Source organism: Haemorhous mexicanus, chromosome 10 (genome assembly GCF_027477595.1).
Source record: "Haemorhous mexicanus isolate bHaeMex1 chromosome 10, bHaeMex1.pri, whole genome shotgun sequence".
Taxonomy (NCBI): domain Eukaryota; kingdom Metazoa; phylum Chordata; class Aves; order Passeriformes; family Fringillidae; genus Haemorhous; species Haemorhous mexicanus.
The window spans coordinates 5,909,092-5,929,832 of NC_082350.1; the positions used below are offsets into that span (position 1 = coordinate 5,909,092).

Sequence of the window (20,741 nt, forward strand, 5' to 3'; positions counted from 1 at the left end):
CCAGGTGTCGCTGTCGGCGCGGGAGAGGAAGGGAAGGGAAGGGAAGGGAAGGGAAGGGAAGGGAAGGGAAGGGAAGGGAAGGGAAGGGAAGGGAAGGGAAGGGAAGGGAAGGGAAGGGAAGGGAAGGGAAGGGAAGGGAAGGGAAGGGAAGGGAAGGGAAGGGAAGGGAAGGGAAGGGAAGGGAAGGGAAGGGAAGGGAAGGGAAGGGAAGGGAAGGGAAGGGAAGGGAAGGGAAGGGAAGGGAAGGGAAGGGAAGGGAAGGGAAGGGAAGGGAAGGGAAAAGGGAAGGGAAGGGAAAAGGAAAGGAAAAGGAAAAGGAAAAGGAAAAGGAAAAGGAAAAGGAAAAGGAAAAGGAAAAGGAAGGAAAAAGGAGCTGGGATCACCTCATTGTACCTTCCAGAGCAAAGGGGGATCTCGGAGAGCTGTAGAGGGACCTGGGACAAGGGCCTGGAGCAGCAAGACAAGAGGGAATGGCTTCCCACTGCCAGATGGGATATTGGAAGGAAATTCTTCCCTGGGAGGGTGGAGAGCCCATGGCACAGGTTGCCCAGAGAAGCTGTGTCTGTTCCATCCTTGGAAGTGTTCCAGGCCAGGTTGAGCAGGGCTTGGAGCAACCTGAGATAGTGAAAGGAGTCCCTGCCTGTCTCAGGGGGTGAAGATAGGTGATCTTTAAGGTGCCTTCCCACCCAAACCTGATTCTCCGATTTTATCCCTTGGGAAATTGTTCCTGTTCACATCCAGCTCCAGACCAGCTCTTGCATGTGGTCAGACAGTGCTGGCATCCCTGCCATGGAGCAGAGACCATGGCACCATCGTTCCATATCGTGTAATCAACAGTGGGAATCCCAGGAGAGAATAAACATTACTGCAGACCCAGATTCCTCCAGGAGATATGGGAGCCAAAGGTACCGGATCATTGCAGGGTTTTAAATCCAGCTGGATTCTGGCATGCCTGTGGCTCCCCTGTGAACTCCAACTGGTACCACAGGGATACATGAACCAGACTTGCATCACTCTGGCCAGAGTGGGAACTCCAGGCTCCCGATGCTGTGCACTGCCTCTGCATGAGACAGGGATGTGTTTCCAGAGTGCCACGGACACCAAGCACAGGAAGGAATCCATGTGCCAAAACCTGCTCATAGAAAACTGCCCACAGAGTGACTTTAAATATCCATGTGCACTGATAGCAGCAAGTCCCTTCTGGGTGAGAGGAGCCAGGATACCTCACTGCCTGCAGGTGTGCATCTCACCCTCACTCAGGCTCGGCTTGCTGCTCAGCTCAGCTCCATTCTCATGCTGGAGCCAGCCCTTGCCTGTCCTTGCCCAGCCTCTCCAAGGCGCTGATCCTGTAACTTAGGGGTTGATATCCCACACTGCTGTTTGCCAGCTGGGTCCTGCTCTCAGGATCCAGCCCTGCTGCCATGCTGCCAGCAGCTCCTCTGCAGCAGTCTGCCTTCCCCAGCCAGCAGGGATGTTTTGCTTCCAGCCCCTCTCCTGGAGCCCGGGACCAGCTTTTAACAACGTTCCCGAGCAGCGCATGGTGCTGCAGAGCCCCAGCTGGTGCCAGGAGTCATGGTTTAAATAACACACAGTAAATATTGGAACAGCCTGAGCTGTGGAGAACTCCTCAGACACCAGTTTCTAAGGATGATCTAATACATTTCTTGGACTCGCTCGTCCTTCTCATTACTCTTCTGCATTTTTCCCCCTCCTATTTTTCTTCCCTCCCATTGAAATGTTTTGGTTTTCTCCTTTTATTTTTTTCGCTGCTTGAGTCTCTGAAATATGCAGCCATGGCAACAGGCTGGAGGAGCGAATTCCCCTGGTCCGCCTGCATGTCCTTGGGGTCTGCTGGGGAGCGAGGGGGTGAATTCCAGCCATTCCCTCTCGCCGGGAGCAGTGTTTAGTAAACACACGGCAGCACACATGTGCTAACCCTGCCCGGCTCTGCCAGCTCGGCAAAGGCTTTTCTGCGGGTGGAGCATGTCTCCCCTGATCCCCCCGGAGCGAGTGGCACCCTCTCCCCGGCACTCTCCGGGCTGGCATTCTTTGGGAGCAGCATCGGGGAGGAATGCAAGCCCCTGGCGTCCGGACAGGAGCTGACATTCCCGGCCCTGGGCTGAAGAATGTGGACATAGTGTCCGCTCCAAACTCCAGCTCTGGAGTTCATTCACCCTGGAGGAGGGGGACGCTGGAATCTGAGCAGGACTCGGCCCTCGGTGACCAGGCTGTCATAACCTGGGGGTGATGGTCTCCTCTGTCACTCCCAAGGATCTCCCCACGTCATGCCATGGCATCTGGGGACTCGTTCGTCCTTGTTTTGGTGGCTCGGTGGCCTCTGCCCCTCAATCTGCAGCTGCGTCAGCTTTTTCTTGGAAAAGCTGGGGGAACATGAGGATGCTGCTGGCTGAGGAGTTGGGTTCAAGGCAGCAGGCAGCTCTAACTTTGGAGAAGCCAAACCCATCCTCGGTGAGCCACTGGCAGGGAAGGAAACCAGCAGTTGGGGACCAGCACCCCAGTTTGATGGGCGTTACTTAAAGACCCAAAAAAGTCAATACAGGCTGAATGTATTAAGCAAAGCCAACTTGTTTTAGTGTCTGTAACGTGGCAGGAACCAGAACTGAGTGTGAATTCAAGCCCCAGGCCCATAGCTGGCTCTCAGCTCATCTTTCCAAGGCAAACAGGACTGCTCTAATTCCCCCTGCCCCTCCGACACACCCGGCGAGGGCTATTTATACACTTTACAATGTTACACACCGCTTGGATTACTGCATGGCATCCGGGCTGCTCGGAGCAGGCTCCCACCAAGCAGAATAGTTTTGCATGAATACAGTTCCCACCAGTTCCTAGGTTTGACACTGCATGCAGAGGGGTTACTCGCCATTTACTCCGGCTGGATTGTGTGGGGCTTTGTGGATTAAAATAGCAAAACTTCAGCACTAACAGCGATACAACATGGTTCAGGCTGAAAGATCCCCACTGATTCACCACCCTCTTACATCAGCATTTCAACACCAGGAAATGCTGCTCATTCCACAGATTTTGGAGGACTGTGAAGCCCCGAGATTGCAGCGAGGCTGAGAAAGTTGGGGAGTTTTGAAAGAATTTGTGGAATTTTTGCACAAAACCTGAATACAAGAGGAGAGTTTCCCCCAGCCCATGGGTAACTGTTCAAGAGCAGGATAAAACAGAGGAAGGTATCACAAAATCTGCCTTGGTTCTGCTGCTGGGGAGGGGGTGAGTGCAGCAGCATTGCCAACCCACTGTGCCAGGAACCTCGAGGTGTGGGACTGCAGGCTGACCCGGCAGCATTCCCAGCTCAGGCTCCCATCCCTCCCTACCTGCCAGCCTCTGGAAAGGCTCCAGGTGTTGCACAAAAGCACAGCAGCAGCAGTTTGTTGCAGAACCTGCAGGAAGAGGCAGCGCTTGCCTCAGCACGTTGGAGCCAGCCAGCACTTTCTAGTCATGCTCTGAAAGTCAGGCTTGGGGAGCACACGGGGTTACCTGGCAGATTCAGTCTCCAGGAGGGAATCATTGAATCCCAGAGGGTTTGGGTTGGAAGGGATCTTAAAGCACATCTCATTCCACCCTCCTGCCATGGGTAAGGATACCTTCCACTAGCCCAGGTTGCTCCAAGCCTCATCCAACCTGGTTTGGAACACTTCCAGGGTTGGGCCAGCCACTGTTTCTGTGGGCAATCTGTGCCAGGACCTCACCACCCTCACAGGGAAGAATTTTTTCCCAATATCCCACCTAACACTGCCCTCTGTCAGCAGGGAGCCATTCCTCCTTGTCCTGTACCTCCATGCCCTTGCTCAAAGTCCCTTTTCAGCTCTCTCAGAGCCCCTTTAGCCACTGCAAGGATGCAGCATTTGGGTAACCCCAAAGCTCTCTCTTCTCCAGGCTGTTCTATGGTGGTAGAGCTCACCCTGGAATTCTCCTGCTTTGTCATCTCAGGATTTTGTTCCCTGGCCTGTGAGTGAGATGTGGCATTCTGGGGCATGCAGAGCTGTGCCTCAGTTGTGCAGCACATGACTCTGTGTCTGTGTGTCTGTGTGTCTGTGTGTGTGTGTAGGCAGCCAGAAGGATCCACAGCACAACAGGAGCCTGTATGCTCAGGATTCCATCCCTAAGTGTTTGTGCCATGCTCACCCCAAGGATCCCTAGTTCTAGCCCCAAGGATCCCTGGTGCTGAAGGCAGGAGAGGTTGTGGAGCTGGAAATGTTCCAGCTTTGGGGTTGTTTTCAGTGTTCTCCCAGCTGGCAGGGCACCAGCCTTCAGGGAGCACTGGGAGTGGAGATGGACCATGGACTGGAGATGGTCTTTGGACCATGGGAGTGGGGATGGTGTTTGGTGGAGCATGAAGAGCCTGTGGTTTGGAAGGGCTGGGACTGGTTCTCCTGCCTGGAAGCGGGCGGAGGCCGAGGGGGGTGGTGTGATGGGATGACTGTCCTGCTTCACCACAGAATGACACTTTCTCCAAGCTCTCTCCAAGCCTCCCAAGCCAGCAGTCTGCCAGCAGTCTCCAGGGAGATGTCCATTCCCATTCACTCCTGTTCCCCTGACCACAAAGCCATGAGCTGTCTCCCTGAGCTCTGCTGCAGCCGTGGCACACATCCCTCTTTTCCATGGGTTTTCTCCTCCCTTACAGCTGTTTTGGACCTTACAAAGCCAGAGTGGATTTTCCTGCATTGTCTGCCCAGCTTCCCTCACACTCTCCTGGATGCAGCTCTGTGGCAGGGCAGGGAATCATTGCCAGCAAATGCCTGGCATAGAAGAGGAGGACAGAAGGGATTACACCCTGCAAGCAGTCGTAAACAAGAGAGCAGAGTGCAAAAAAACCTCCTGGAATTTGCAATCCAGTCTTCCTGATTGCCCTGTGCTGGGTGCTGGGCGATGCTGAGCATTCCTCCCCACTGATCCATGGGCATTCCCAAACCATGATGGCTCCAGGCACTGCTCAGCCTTGGAGCCAGCTGAACATGGGGAAGGAAAGCAAGGCTGCTGATTAAACAGACACAAAGCTGAGGGAGATGGGGAGAAAAAAGTATGGAAGAAAAAGGAGCAAGAAACAAAATATTGGGGCTTTTGGGCAGGATGAGCTGTTTGGGCCACAGGGACGGAGCCACCAGGGTGCTGGAGACACATTTAACTCTGCAGGGACACAACCCAAAATAGCTGCCATAGGGTAATGTCTCCATGGGGGCTCTATTCTGGGATGGAGCCGCTCCTGGTCTGGGCATGGGGCAGCAGCAGCTCAGGAATAGCCTCGGCTGGTGAGGGCAGCCCCATGAGCATCCTCCTTGCTTGTATGCATCCAGCATTCCTCAGGGAGGGCCAGGGAGTTTTCCATCTGATTTCATTTTCTTAGAATTTCCTCTAATGGTTCCATTTTTTTTTTCTCTAATTCCACCTTTTTTTTTTTTTTTTGAGGCAGCTGGAAAAAATAATGTTTTGGTTGCCTTGGAAACACACTCCTAAACTTTTGGTAGATCCAAGACATGCCTGGAGTTCCAGGATGGCCAGTCAGGGTGGTGGGGGCTTGCCCTCCCTTCCCAAAAGTGGCAGGAGCTGCTCTCCAGTGGCTCTGGACACACGTGGCCCTGACCTACCCTCTGTCCCGACCCCTGTTTACTCTGCAAATACAACATTGCTTACAAATTCCTGGGACATGCCATGGGAGCTCTAGGCTGGGTAGTGTTACTTCATGCTGGACCCTATGCAAAAGGGAAAAAAAAAAAAAAACAGGATCGCACTTTAAGGCTGTAAAAATGCGGGTGGGAATATTTTCCAGCCTGTGTCATTTTCCATCAAGGCCAAAATTCACATTCTGCCTTTCTCTGTTTGTGTTTTTCTCCCTGAAACTTGGATTTTTTTTTTTTTTTTTTTTTTTTTTTTTATTCTCCAGCTTTCTCGAATGAAAAATTAGGAAATTCAAGGAAAGTGATTCTCCACCTCACCATGTTTTAAGGAAACTTTGTACATACACAGTTTCAAGTGTCAGGAGTTAAAACTTTCCTTTGGCCTGAAGCCAAATGTTTTCCCGAAAATTCAGTGTTTCTGTGATTTTCTGGGAAAGTGGGATATGGGCCCCTTCTCTTTCTTTAACCAACACACATTCTTAAATGCTTGCTTATTCAGAAGAGTTTCAGCTCCAAAGGGGGGAGGAGAGGAAAGGAAAATCACAATGAAATGTTTCCCCTGCAGTGGGCAGAGAAACCAAACATCCAATTTTTCCTGGAAGGAGGAACACAAGTTTTTTTTAATTAAAAATTAAAAAAAAAAAAAAGAAAAAAAGAAAAAAATAACCAAAACAGCCCAAGGCACTTCTGTATGAGAAAACACTTGAAACTGAAGTTTCACTTGAAATGGCCCGAGCAGAATTAGTGTGCAATGACTCTGTACTGGGAGAGAGGCCTGGGGAATGAAGCTGGGTGGGTTTGAAAGGCTTTCCCTGCCTGGAGTGATGGCTCCAGCCATCTCCATCTCCTGCAGCTGGATGTCGTTTCCCCTCCAGCTGAGGAAGTGCCCTTTCCAAGCCCCTTTGCTTCCAAATGAGCTTCTAATGACCACAGTTTTTCTCCATCCAGTTAATTAATCCCTGGTTCCCTCCAGGTATTATTCCAGAGCATGTTGCAGCACCCTGTGGTGGGACATGGTCCATCATCCCAGGGACTTGCCCTTCACTCCATGCTGCATCCAGCCCTGTGTGCCAGGACCTGCCACAAACCTCTCAAATTTTCCTGCTGCCTCCAAAATCAGCAAGCAATCAAAAAAAAAAAAAAAAACACAAACCATTAGATCTTGCAGGATGTTCTTTTCCTTTTCCTTTTCCTTTTCCTTTTCCTTTTCCTTTTCCTTTTCCTTTTCCTTTTCCTTTTCCTTTTCCTTTTCCTTTTCCTTTTCCTTTTCCTTTTCCTTTTCCTTCTCCTTCTCCTTCTCCTTCTCCTTCTCCTTCTCCTTTTCCTTTTCCTTCCCCTTCCCCTTCCCCTTCCCCTTTCCCATGCCATGCTCTCTCTGGCCCCTGCCACCTCTGCCAAAGGCCCTGGTCCAGGGAAAGTTTTCCAAGGGAGGATGAGGAGGCAGGAAAGGGAAGGAAGGAGTCTCAGACCTGTCAGGGGACCCGTGGAGGGAACCAGGGAACACCTGCTGCCTGCAAGGCCTGGATGGTCAGACTGTTCCCATATCCCTCTCAGCTCCCAGCTGCCCACACCATCCCTGAGCACACCTTCCAGCTCCCGGGGATGCAAAGTGAGGAGGCAGCACCCCATGCCCCTGTCCCAGATGTCCGTGTGAGCTGCACCCACCAGAGTCCCCCCACACCAGGGCCTTCAGCATCCTTGGCCTCCTCCAGCATCCCCAGCACCTCAATGATCCCCAGAAGCTCAAGGATCCCCAGTGCCTTTGAGCATCCCAAACCTCCTCGAGCATCCCCAGCATCTCCAGCATCCCCAGCACATCCCCAGCCTCCTTGGGCATCCTCAGCACCTCCAGCATCCCAGGAGCCTCCAACATCCCGAGCACCTGCAACATCCCCAGCACTTCCAGCATTCCCAGCTCCTCAAGCATCCCCAGCACCTCCAGAATCCCCAGCCTCCTTGGGCATCCTTAGCATCTCCTACATCCCAGGAGCCTCCAACATCCCCTGCACTTCAAGCATCCCCAGCACCTCCAGCACCCCCCTTCTCCACCAACCCCAGCACCTCCAGCATCCCCAGCCTCCTTGGGCATCCTCAGCATCTCCAGCATCCCGGATGCCTACAGCATTCCCAGCTCCTCCAGTATCCCCAGCCTCCTTGGGCATCCTCAGCACCTCCAGCATCCCAGGAGCCTCCAACATCCTGAGCACCTCCAGCATCCCCAGCACCTCCAGCATTCCCAGCTCCTCAAGCATCCCCAGCACCTACAGAACCCCCAGTGCCTTCAGCATCCTCATCCTTCTCTGGCATCCCCAGCTCCTCAAGCATCCCCAAACTCCTCTGGCATCCCTAACACCTCCTTGAGCATCCCTAGCTCCCCATCCAGGGGAGGAGATGAGCAGGATGCCCGGCTGGCCAGCGCTGCGCCGCCATCAGGCTCAGCCCCGAATTCCGTGGTTGCCGGCCACGGGGAGCAGCGGGAGCGGCAGCCGGAGCACGGCCGGGGAGCGGCTGCGAGCAGAGACAGCCGGGGAGCTCATCCGCCTGGTTTTTCAAGGTCACAGAGGTGGTGGGAAGGAAAGAAAAGAGAGCGAGGGAAAAAAAAAAAAAAAAAAAAAAAAAAAAAAAAAAAAAAAAAAAAGTTGACTCAGAAACCGCAGGGAATTTTTTGCCTTTTTAGAATACTGGGAAGAGAAAAAAATAGCCGCAGTTATTCAAAGCATCCAGGATAATAACAGCCTGTTTACTGTTTGCATGCAAAGATGGCAGGCAGGCAGCACAGCGCAGGGAAGAGGAATGAGGAATTCGCCGCGCTCGCACCGCGGGTCCGACCGCTTCTGCTGAGCCCAGCAAAGCCCGGGAAGGGATCCTGGCTGTGAGAGCAGGAGCTGGGCAGCCCCGCCGTGACACCTGGGCAGTCCCCACCTCCCAGGGGTCCTGGAGGAAGGGTTTCAGGTGGCCCTGGGGCTGGGGATGATGGGGAGGGAGCTTCCAAGCTGGAATATGCTCCAAGGCTAAGTGGATGGAGCGTCCCAGAGGGTGTCATGGCCAACCCCTAAATAATGACCCCCATCTTGCCATCCCATCCCTTCCCATCCCTGCCACAAAGCATCATTGATGCTCAGTAGACATCTCCAGCCACCCCCTGGCAGGGTCGTGGGAAGCCAGGGGGGCAGGGGTGCTAGGACTGAGGGCAAAGGGATAGAGATCAAAGACAGAGGGGTGCAGGGTCAGGGGAATGCAGAAATCAAGACACGCTGATGTTCTGAAGGGAGGTGACACCTTGGGGTGGCTCGTTCTGCAATGGAATGCAAATCCCCATGAAAGGAATTCGGGAAGGGAGCGTTGACCCCCTGGCAGAAGAAAGCCTGGGGGGCACCCACCAACAAGCTCTGGACACAGAGAGGAGCCTGGAAGCCTGGGGGACCTCCGGGAAAGGGGTGGGATGAGAGAAGGAGGGAGGGGGAAGGGAAGGGTTCAGCAGGACCAGCGGGGAGAGCTTCATTCCTGCCGGTCCGACGAGCAAGCTGGGACTTGAGGCGAGAGAAAGCACCCGGTTTGCCTGACTGGTTTGCTGGGATAAGGCTGCAGGGCTGGCCCACAGCCTTGCCAGACTTCTCCCATGAGGATCAGGATTATTTGGAAGGGGGGGTGAAATTTCCTTTCTCCCAAATTCCAGTGAGGATTTTTTTGTTTTTTAAAGTTTTCCACATGGAGAGTGCGATGAGCTTGTCTTTCCCCATTCAGCTTTAGCATTCAGCAAGTGGAAAAGGAGTGGGAATGCATGAGGAGATGAGGAGGAGGAACCAGGGCCCACAAAGGACATGCCAAAATTCAAGGATGCTCCAAGGACCAAGTTCCAATGTTCTCCAAAGAGAAATGAGGAAAAGCAGGAACCACAAGTTGCAGAGAGGCTGCTGTGGTGTGGCACCAAGGGAATGAGGTGCTCCTGGCTGGGAATGGGGCTTGGTGGACAGCCAGGGAGCCCCAAGGAAATCCTTGGCCTTGTCCCAGCCCAATGTGACCACAGAGGGACCAGAACTCCCCAGACAGCCCTGGAGCAGCAGAGCCATCTCCCTGTCACCCACAAGAGCTGCTGCCCCGGGATAGGGCATCCCACCCAAAGCCACCAAAGTGACACTGGTGGCACTTGGAGCAGAGCCTGCTGGCCCTTCCCCATCTCTCCAGGGATACAGATGTGCAGCCCACAGGAGGAGTCTCATGCAGGTGCCAGCTCTGCAGGCACCTCCAGCATCCACTTCCAGGACATGGGAGCCCTGGGTCCTAGACAGGATGCAGGGATGCAGGGATACAGGTATGGAGAATGAAGGACACAGGAACAGAAGGACACAGGGCTGTGCAGGGACACAAGGATGCAAGGATGCAAGTATCAAGGACACAGAGATCACATGGATGGGAGCAGGAGGTTTGGCTCCCACCTGGCATTTCAGCTGTGCCATGGTGACAGGGACATGGGATAAAGGACAGACATGGGATAAAGGACAGTGGGTCCAGGCAACGCTGCTGATGAAATCCAGGGAGACAGTGTGGGAAGGGCAGACGGAAATGCCTGTGGGGACAGAGCAGGTGATAACCCACCCCCACAGCAGCTTCCATGGCCAAGGTGTGCAGCTCCTTTGGGATGTTGCTCTGGCTGAACAGCATCCCTACCAAAGCACATGGCTCCTTAAGAAGTGTGGCAAGAGGAGATCTCCTGTCTACCTGCTGAATTTAGGAATCCTCTCCCTACACCCCAATTCCTGTACCCACAGGTGGGCTTTGTACTTTTTTCTGACGGCCAGAGACTGAGAGCCCTGGGGGTGAGGATCAATGGGAAAAGCTCTCAACAGGAGCCCATTCCCTGAATCCCTGGTCCCAGAAAGCTCCCTGCAAATAGCCAGACCTGCAGCCAGGCCACTCTGCATCCGGATTTGGGTAAATAAAGCATGGGGTGTGAGAGCTGTGGTATGCCAGGAATGCTGCCGGCCTTCCCGGCTCTGGAGCCGCGGGAGCTGGGGGAGGCAGGGCAGGTACAGCCCTGGCTGGAGGCCACCAGGATCCCCCAGACATATTCCTGACCTCAACAGTTCCCTGTGAGCTTCCCACCCTGTTCTTCCCATCCCTGGCCCCGTTTCAGGGTCCTTTTCAGGCTTCTGCGTGGGCAGAGCTGATTTCCCTGCTCACAACACCCAGGAGAAGTCATTGGTGCATAGGAGGATCCCAGCTCCAAGCTTCACATTGCTCCCAGTCTCCCTAACCTGCTCCTCAGGGATGGAGACCTGTCCCACAGCCATAGAAAGACCCAAATTTTCATTTTTTAGCCATACTTCTTCCAGATTCCTGAGTGGGAAGGTTGGGGCTCAGGTGGGATTCAGCATCACTGTCCCACCAAGTGATCTTCCATGGAGTCCTAAGGCATCCTGCCCAGGGAAGGGATGGAATCACCATCCTTGGAAGTGTTGAAAAACATGTTGATGTGGTACTTGGGGACATGGTTTAGTGGTGGCTTTGGCAGTTCTGGGTTAACAGTCGGGCTTGATGATCTTGAAGTGCTTTTCCAAGCTAAGTGATTCCATGATTCCATGGTTCCATGGAAGAGCTGGCAGCAAAACTGATTTCTGATGCTGTTGTTCCACATAATCCAAGCTAAATCCCATTGCAAAGCACAAGAGTTCCTGGTACCCAGGGACAGCAAGATAACAAAGGAGCTCCCAGCTAATGCCAAGGGGTGGCACAAAGGGAAAGCCTTGGCCTGGCTGGAGATGGCAGAGTCCCCAGGGATGTTCCCTGGAAAGCATTAACACCACAGTTATCAGAAAATAAAAGTCCAAAAGTCCTGGAAAACTTCTGGTCTTCCAGAAGACCAAGGAGCCAGGCAGAGTGGGAAGGGCTTAGAGATGGCTGACAAAGCCAAGGAGAGCTTGGAGACCAGGTCCATCCATGCTGGAAGACATCAGGGAGTCCCTGTGGCAAGGGCTGAGGAGGGCAGGAAGCTTTGTGAGGAAGAGGAGGATCCCATCAGAATGCGGTTATGGGATGCAGAGATCAAGGCCAGCAAGGTGCAAGGATTGAGGATACAGGGATGCAGGGTCATGAGGATGCAGAAACCAAGGACACAGGGATGCAGGGAAGGAAACCACATCAAGACTTTTAGGCAACTCCATCCTTTTCCTCCACAAAGGTGAGGGGAATGGGATCCCAATGGGATTTTGGGGAATGCAGAAATGCTCCTGAGCATTTTCCCCCTCTCCCATGCAGCTGCACCCCAAATCCCTCTGCCCTGGGGAGCTGGGAAGGACATGTGAACCAGGGGGTCAGCACTCCCAGACCCTCTTCCCCTGGTGGCACCTCCATCTCTCTGCTTTGCATGGAAAAAAAAGAGAATCCATGGATCAATATTTGGGTTTTTTTATTAAAATATTGTTATACCAAGTGGAATGCTACAGCAATCTCGGTATAGGGTGGCATAACGAAACAGCCAGGTTTATGTTTAAATACTTAAAGATAACTTAAAACGCACAAACGAGAACTTGTCATCTTTGGCAGGAAAAAAAGTTCACAGCACGAAAAAAATACTTAAAAAGAAATACCAATATTAATATAAAATATATTAAGTCATGGGGTTTGGGGTTTTTTTTCCTCTTTCATAATTTTTTGTTTCTTTTCCATTTTGTAAACAATGCACGAGAACCGAACGCATTTTTTACGTGTCTGGGGAGAGAAAAATAAAAAATGCAGTTGGCCAGCAAATGCACACGTTGAAAGGGGAAAGAAATAAAGAAAAATATATATATTTACATGAAGGGCAAGGATGGGAAGCTCCAAGGAGCAGAATGTCGGTGCTGGCTACAGGCAGAAGCCAGCTGCCAGTAGCCGGGGGATGCAGCCAGGAGAAGAGTGGCACATCCTGCTGCCTCTATCCTCAGAGCCTTTCACCTCCACTTTTCCTCCACCCTTCATCCCCTCCACTGTAATTTTTGTTTCACTGTCACCCCATCACAAAGCCCTCACCTGCCCATGACGGGCAGGATGCAGGTGATGGAAGTTTGGTGCTCCCAGTGCTTGGCTTGGCCACGTGGATCCGGGTGGTCGAAGGGACGCACAGAGGATCCCTCCCAGATCTGCCCTCGTGCAGAGAGTTCAGCTTGTGGGTACAGTTCGGGCCATCAGAGAGGGATTTTGCAGTCAGAAGCCAAGCACCTGGGTGGGTGCAGATGGCCGAGACCCAGAAGTGGGAGCTGGGATGGAGATGAAGTTGGGATAGAGCCAGGATGGGGATGGAGCCACCGCGGGGTCCTCGGGCTCCAGCGCGCCCTGCGCAGCCAGGGACCCGTGTGGGCACTGAGGGGACAGTGACCCTGCCACACCCCGGAGTCACTGCTGAGACCGAGGGGACTCCGCTGAGCTCCCGGCTCGGCCCCTCCTTCCCAGACGCTTCTCCATCCCAACAGGCTGGCAGGAGGGGTGGAGAGGCCACCGTGCAGCCCTGGGTGGCCTTAAATCAGGATCTCCACCATGTCAGACAGGTCCAGGGCTCTGGCAGCAGCCGAGCTCTCTGCAGGGAAAGAAAGGATTTACAGGGATTCGCAGGGATTCGAACCCACCCAACTCAACTAGGGCCTCAAAAATCCCTTAAAAATTGCTGATGCTTGTGCAAAGCCCGTCCCAGGGATGCTAAGCCCACATGCTGGGCCATCCCAACTCCCTGCCCCGTGCCATCTGGGGGGACTCACCCAGCACTGCGGTGCCCTCGCCCTGCTCGCTGCTCCCAGCTGCTCCGTCTGTCTGCGTGCTGCCGTCCTTGCTGCCATGCTTGGAGTGGGATGGCAAGGCAAGGGCAGTGGACACTGCTGTCCCTTCAGTGGTGGCTTTGCCTGCTGGAGGAGACTCTGTTAGGGATTCAAGGTAAGGGATTCAAGTTGTTAAGGCCACATTACATAGGGCTTGAAGCAACCTGGCCTAGTGGAAGGTGTCCCTGCCCATAGCAGAGGGTGGAAGAAGATGAACTTAAAGGTCCCTTCCAACCCAAACCATTGAGATTCTGTGATTGCTGGCTGATCCTGGAGGAATCACCCCTCCCCAAGCTCTCCAACTCCAAAACCATAGGAGAAAATTGCATGCCAGTCCCCACTGCCAAGTGAAGGTAGGGAGTGGGCAGGTGTCCCTATTTACCTGTGCTGCCACGGGAGCTGCCCTCGGATGACCGGTCACTCTGGCCAGCCCCTGGCCAGCTTGGGGCGGCGGAGGCAGCGAAGATGGAGGGCACGGATTTGGCCGGCCGCAGGGAGCCCTGAAGGGCTTTGCTGGGGTCCCTCCGCGAGCGCTGCTGGAGGACCTTGATGACAGCATCCTTCTCCAGGATTTGGGCATGAAGAGCTTTTAACCTGGAGAGGAGGAAAGGCAGAAGCTGGAGGAGGAGCTGGATGGGAAGAGGAGGATCCAGGCACTGCCCAACCAAAAAGTTTGATGCCAAATGCCTCTGGCAAAGTGGGACTAACCTGTTCTCCATCTCCTGGTGCTTGTGGCTGGCCAGGAGAAGGTCCTCGTTGAAGCTGCTGTTGGGGGAGTGCCGTGGGGAGTGGCTGATGAGGGTGGTGTCGCGCTGGGCGGCCGCCGTGGCCGCGGCGTCCATGGCGAACTGGCGCATGGTGCACTCCTCCAGGTACTTCTGCTCCCACTTGGTCATGTCGGCCTCCAGTGCCAGGATCTTCTCCTCCCTCTCCCTCAGCTGCTCCGACAGCGTGTGGGCGCTCAGCTCCGACGTCCCACCGCTCGCGGTACCCGCCTGCCTCTGCAGCAGCCAAAACAAAGCCCCAGTGAGGATGAGGAGGTGCTGGGAGCACACAGCACTCGCCGTGCCTGGCTGGAGCCGCCGTGCCTCGCCAGCACCCACCTGCTGAGCCCGCAGCATCTTCAGCTCCTGCTCCAGGCGGGTGCGGAGCCGCAGCTCCAGCTGCTCCCGCTTCTCGCAAGCGGCCTGGAGCTGCCCCAGGGCCGCCTGCAGCCGCTCCACCTTCTCCACGTAGGCTCGTTTCTTCCGCAGCTCGGCCTCTGCCTTGGCTGCCCGCGCCTGGGCGCTGCCCAGCGCCTGCTCCAGCAGCTCTGCCCGCCGCCGCTGGTCCTCGTTGGCGCTGCGCAGCAGGGACACCTCCCGCTCCAGCTTCTCCTTCTCCTGCTGGTGCTCGTAGCCTGCAAGGGAACCAAGCAAATCTCAGATATTCGGCTTTCCTAAGGCTGGTCTGTGAAGCCCAGTGGGGATTCTTTGCTTCCCAGCATCTGCAAGGGTGCTCATAGCCTGCAAGGGAACCTCACAAATCTCACATTTGGCTTTCCTAAGGCTGGTCTGTGAAGCCCAGTGGGGATTCTTTGCTTCCCAGCATCTGCAAGGGTGCTCGTAGCCTGCAAGGGAACCTCGCAAATCTCACATTTGGCTTTCCTAAGGCTGGTCTGTGAAGCACAGTGGGGATTCTTTGCTTCCCAGCATCTGGCCATGCCACCCCTTCCTCCAGATCTTCTATCAAATGGGGGTCAGGACATTCCAGCCACTTGGGCAGAAGGCCAGAAGCCTCCACGTGCCATATTCCAGCCTAAATTTTAGCTCAGGAAAGGTGAAACCTGCCTGGCATGAATCCAGCCACCTTAGGGAAAGGCATGAAATTCTTCCTACTGACACCAACATCCTGTCTCTCTGCTAAAATTTAAGTACATTTTCCCCCAAAAAAGCCCAGGCTGGAATGGCTGCGAAGTGCAGGAGGGAGGAGGAAGAGAACGGCCAGGCTGGCGTGGGGCGGGAGTGCGGGCTTGGTGCTGGAAGAGCCGGAGCTGCGGCAGGAATGTGGGGAATGCGGGTCACGCCGCCGGCCGGCCGCCGGGATTAATGGCTCGAGTCCAGCGCCAAGAACTGCTCCATCCTCCCTGGGGAAGGGCGAGAGCTGCCGCCCGACACCCGCCTCCTCCTCCAGCCGAGCCCTGCTCGCAGATGCCCGGGGAGCCGGGCAGGGATAGGTGTCCCCCAGGACTTACTCTGTGCCAGGAGTTTGGCCACGCTGCCCTGGTTGCTCTCCTGGTTTTCCTGGGTCTTGCTGGCCAGCTGCTTGTTCGCCGATTCCAGCCGCTCTGGTTCAAAACAATCAAACCCAATTAAGATTTAAATACAAGATTTTGGCTGGAGGAAGGGGGAGAAGCCTGGTTTCCTATGGAAACAGCTGTGGGACACAGAGCACCCACGGGGGATGGGGACACAGAGGGTCCCTCACCTTTCAGGTCTCGGTTGAAATCCTGCAGCCGTCGCATCTCACAATCCCTCTTGTTCCTCATGGCTTTCTCCAAGGCTTCCCGCTTGGAAGACGCCTTGACGAGGTTTTCGTAATCCTCTGAGATGCGCTGGATCTCACTCTCCAGCTGGGGTGGAGGAAGGGACAAGCCAGGGTTAGACATTTATGGAATGAGGAAAGGGAGATGCCAGCCAAAGCCCAGCCGGGGTGCTCGGCCCAACCTGAGCTGCCAGAGGAGCTCAGTGCACCCCAAGCTGATCCCCAGCACATGTTTTGGGGGTGAAAACTGATTTTTTCAGTCTTTTCTCTTATGGAAGAGTTTCTCCACAGAATTTTGGCTCTGCCATAGCCCAGCCACGGGGAACAGCCGCCCCTTGTAGACGGCCACACAAAGGGCTTTCTGTGGCGGCTGGGATGGGGGGACAGGCGGAGGGAGAGGGTCACTGGAGAATGGGCTCCTTCTCCCCAATCCCGGCTGCCGTGCTGCAGCTGCTCCGAGGGGAACAAGCCGCCAGAGGGAGGAGGAGAAAGGATTAAATCACTAAAGGGGGTGAATTTCCACAGCTGCTGGTCGAGCATCGCCTCGGGCAGGAAGGCAAAGGGAAGCCACCACCATTCCCTCACCTTCTGGATGCGGCTCGCCTTCTCGGCATAGCTCTCCAGCTCCCGCCGCAGCTTCTCGCTCTCCCGCTGGAGCCTCTCGTTCTCCCGCAGGACAGCGTCTGCCCGGGCCAGGCGGCTGCCGGCTGACACCGCCTGGGCGCTGACCAGCGCCTCCACACCGGCCGGACCCAGCGCGCCCGGACATAGCGGCAGGAACGCGGCTGGCACCGAGGTGGGCAGCACCCTGCAGAGAGCGAGGAGGAGGTGTCAAAGTGGGCAGGGTGGGAGAGCTGCCTGCAGCTCCGGCATCCCATCAAGCACGTGCTGCTGCCTCCAAGTCACCTCAAAGGAGGTGGAAGTGCCTATCCTGCTTTTTAGAACTGGGAAGCGCTGTCTCTCTAATCACAAATCCCACCTTGCAGGGATGCCTTGACCTGACCCCTCCAGGACCTGGCCAGTGGGTCTGGATGGGCTCCCAACCCCCCAGGTCCCTCTCTTGCTGGGAATGCTGCAGGCAGCCTGGCATAGGATGCACCTTGGAAGCCGGCATTTTCCTTATTTTCTGTGCAAAGCAAAGGCTCCTGACACAGGTCCTCACTGCCAAACTGTGGATGTGTCCTTTTTACATTGGGAGGAGCCAGGCCAGCCTGGCTGCCCCTTGTGCCACTGCTCCAGCATCCCACCTCAACATCCCTCCTGGAATGCCCTGAGCAGGGTGGCTGTGCACGGCCCGGCCCCACGGCGCTCCCCCGCGGGCCGCCCGCCAAGGGCCTGCATTCCTGCGGGATGATATAGGAGCAAGGAAGAATAAAAACATCTTCCTCGCAGCTCCCCTTCCCCTCTTTGTTCCCTGGAAGGAGAAGGTTTTCCTGCTGAAGATGCTATCGCTCTCTGCCTGGATAGATCAGCAGGGCTGGGAGCAGTGTGTCCTCACACTGAGCCACCAGTTCCCTTCTTCCCATCATTTTCCACACTGGAAGAGGTTGTTTCCAGTCCTCCTCAAATTCCAGGCAATGCCTGGACCCCCAGATGTCCATCTCACAGTTACCCTGGGGTTTTGCCAGAGGCATTGAGCTGCCAAAGGGACCACAGACCACCGGCACCAGCCCAGGCTCTGCTCAGCAGCAATTCCAAGTGTCATGGACATTCCCAGCTCAGGACCATGGCATGGGTTTCTGTGGAGCAGGGAGCATATTTGTCTTCCACCCTGCCCCATACCTATTCCACATTTAGCTGTTTCCTGGGCTGCTTCCAGCTCCTAGATTATACCCTAAATTACCCCCAGCTCCCTCCTGGTGCATGGAGAGGAGGCAGGGTCTGCTGTGGGAATGGGATTTTCTTCACTGGTTGGAAAAGCCCAGCCGTGCTGGGGGAGCTGGGGACAGGAGCAGAGTGGGGGGCTCCCAGCAGACCCCCACGGCCTGTGCCAGCAAGGACAAAAGCAGCTGCTCTGGGCCCCCACCGCTCTTCGCATCCCGCAAGTTCCAAGCATCCATCCTGGACATTCCTGAGAGGCATCCAAAAGCAGAGCCCAGGGGCCACAGTTTTACCTGATCTCAGGATGCTGAAATCCAGGACCTTCCCGGGAGCAGGGTCGGGGTTCAGCCAGGTAAGCGTCCTGGGAAGGGATGACGTAGGGATACTCCGGGGGGGGTCCCCGCGGCTCCGTGCCCTCGGGGTGCTGCCCGCGCAGGGGGACGAGCTGCCGGGAGAGCTGCGGGAAGCTGTGGGAAGCGCTGATGGGGCTCTGCGCCTTGGCCCCGTTCCGCTCCAGCGACATCCGCATGAGCCGCTCGCTCAGCGACCGCACGTGGCCGTGCTTCAGCTCCTTCAGCCCCTCGTCGGGGCGCCGGGCGCCGCTGTCGGCCCCGCGCGGGGCGCTGTCAGCCCGGAGCCCCGCGCCCGCCGCTCCCCGCTGCGAGGCCAGCAGCTGGGAATGCGCCTTGGCCTCCTCGTAGGTGGGCAGCTCCTCGCCCTTGGGCGGGCACAGCCGATAGACGCTGTTCTCCAAGTAGACGTGGTCGGAGTGATGCTCCTGGCCCTGCGGCTCCTGCCGCGTGGATTGCTGCACCATCTGGCTCTCCTCCGGGCTGAGGCTCTCCAGGGAGGAGCGGGGGCTGCCGCCGCCGCCGCCGCCGCGCAGGGCCTGCTGCTGGATGGCCAGCAGAGTGCGGTTCTCCGTGAGATTCCCATAGCGCAGCTGCTCCTGGATCAGGCGGTGCAGCACCGTCCCGTTCGAGTCCTCCGCCGTCCTCATGTCCGTCCGTGCCGGCGGCAGAGCCACGTTTCCACCCGAGAAGGGCGTCCCGGGGGACCTCAACAGCGGCTGGGCACGCCGAGACACCTGCGGGAGGGAGAAACGGGATTGTTGGGAAGCTGTCGGGGCAGGACGGTCCGGATCCTGATGGACGCGGGACTGTTTGCCAGGAATCCGGCCCGGACGTGCCGGAGGGGTGGGAGCCCGTGGCGGCAGTGGGAGAGCGGAGCAGCCCCCGCAGTGCGCTGGCCGAGCACCGGCACTCAGTGCGCCCGGGGCCGGGGCTGCCACCTGGGGCTGGCTCCGGAGCTGGCGCCCCATGGAGCCGGGACTGGCACTGGCCCGGGAGTGGGGGATAAAGCGGCCCCACGGGACCGGGCACAGAGCCACTGGGAGATGGATAGGACCCCCCATCCCCGGACCCGGAGGTCCTGGACTTGCAGAAGTGTCCCAGTCCCGGTGAGGGTCCTGGGATTTTTCCGTGGGGCGGGGGCGGCTCTAGGTGCCGTGGGGATGTTCCGGCCCCGTTTGGGAGGGTTCCAGGAGAGTTCCCAGTCCCTGGGGGTGGATCCGGCATAGGAGAGGGTCTTTTCCCCGGGAGGGTCCAGGTGCCGGGGGGGGTGGGGGGGGAGGGGCGAGTCCCGGTCCCAGGGAGAAGGGTCTCGGTTCTGGGGGGCGTCCTCTTCCCGTGGAGGGATCCCAGTCCCGGCTGGGGGCTTCCTTCGGCCAGGGGGTTCGATCCCGGTCAAAGAGTCCCAGACCCAGGCGGGTGTCCCAGTCCCGGCGGGGAGGATCTCGGTCCACGGGGGGCTCGGTCCCGGGATTGCTGGTCCGGGGGGCCCCATTGCCGAGGGAGGTCCGGATCCCTGCTGAGGGATTCCCGGTTCCGGGGGAGCGTCCTTTTCCCCAAGGGGCATCCCCTTGCCGGGGGGGTCCCAGTGCCGGTCGGAGGTCCCGATCCCGGTTGGGGGCGTCCCAGTGCTAGAGGGGTTCCCGGTGCCGGGGGGGGGAGGGGGTGCCAGTACCGGGGAATTCCCGGTGTCGGGTGTCCCGATACCGGTCGGGGGAGTCCCGGTGCCGGTCAGGGAGGTCCTGGTGCTGGGGAATTCCAGGTGCCAGGGGGTCCCCGGTGCCGGTCGGGGGTCCCGGCGGCGGAACTCACCGGGGCATGGCGAAGCGGAGCGGTGCTGCGGCGTCTCTGAGCGTCCCGGGGCCGCGGGGGCCGGGCCGGGCTTTGCTATGCCCGGAATGTGGGGCCGGTCCCGCCCCGCTCCGCCCCGGGGCCGCCGCCGGCGCAGGAGCGCGGCCGGGAGCGGGAGCGGCAGCTGCGGGCGGGGGGGCGGCTGTGCCCGCCAGCTGTCCCGGGCCGTAAATCTGCCCCAGCCTTTGTCTGAGGGGCCGGGGCAACCCCGAGCCTGCCGGCCCCATCTGCTCTGCCCCCTCGGGCCCCCCCTTCTCGCATCTCCCTCCATACATTCCCCCTTCTTCGCATCCCCCCGCCTCGCATTCTGCGTCCTCGCATCCCCCCTCCTCTCATCCCCCCTCCTCTTATCCCCCTTCCTCGTGTCCCTCTCCTTACATCCTCCTTCTCACATCCCCCCTTCACATCCCCCACCTCACACCCCTGTCCTCTCATTCCCCACCTCACATTCCTCCTCACATCCCCCTCCTCACATCCCCCTCCTTATGTCCCCCTCTTCGTATTTCACATCCCACTTCTTGCATCTCCCATCTCTCATCCCCCCTCCTCACCTTCCCCCTCCTTGCATCCCCTCTTCACATCCCTCTCCTTGCATTCCTCCCTCCTTGTGTCCTCCATCCTCACACCCCCCCTGGCTGGGGATGCCAGCTCCCTGTGGATGCAGCAATTCCTGCCAGCTCGTGTCTGCCTCGGCACATTTGCGTGTTCCCTGCTTCTCTCCCAGCCTCAGTTTCCCCTTTTGGGCTCTGCCACCCCCTTCCCTGGGG

At 56.9% G+C, this 20,741-nt stretch overlaps 1 protein-coding gene across 4 annotated transcripts; it reads right to left on the minus strand.

Annotated features, from left to right (window-relative positions):
- Positions 1-12,031: 12,031 nt before the first annotated feature.
- On the minus strand, positions 12,032-20,062 carry AMOTL2 (angiomotin like 2). Of its 4 annotated transcripts, none has more exons than XM_059855098.1 (10): positions 19,936-20,062; positions 18,067-18,860; positions 16,538-16,760; positions 15,896-16,040; positions 15,663-15,755; positions 14,533-14,828; positions 14,138-14,430; positions 13,812-14,023; positions 13,373-13,513; positions 12,032-13,194 (listed from the first exon to the last, which is right to left on the minus strand). In XM_059855098.1, exons 2-10 carry the CDS (start codon positions 18,771-18,773, stop codon positions 13,136-13,138), a joined length of 2,169 nt encoding a protein of 722 aa, XP_059711081.1. In that variant the 5' UTR covers positions 18,774-18,860; positions 19,936-20,062; the 3' UTR covers positions 12,032-13,135. The 4 variants fall into 4 exon arrangements, with proteins under 4 accessions (XP_059711081.1, XP_059711080.1, XP_059711078.1 ...); XM_059855097.1 differs by having other exon boundaries at positions 13,373-13,516; XM_059855095.1 differs by having other exon boundaries at positions 13,373-13,528.
- Between the last annotated feature and the right edge of the window lie 679 nt (positions 20,063-20,741).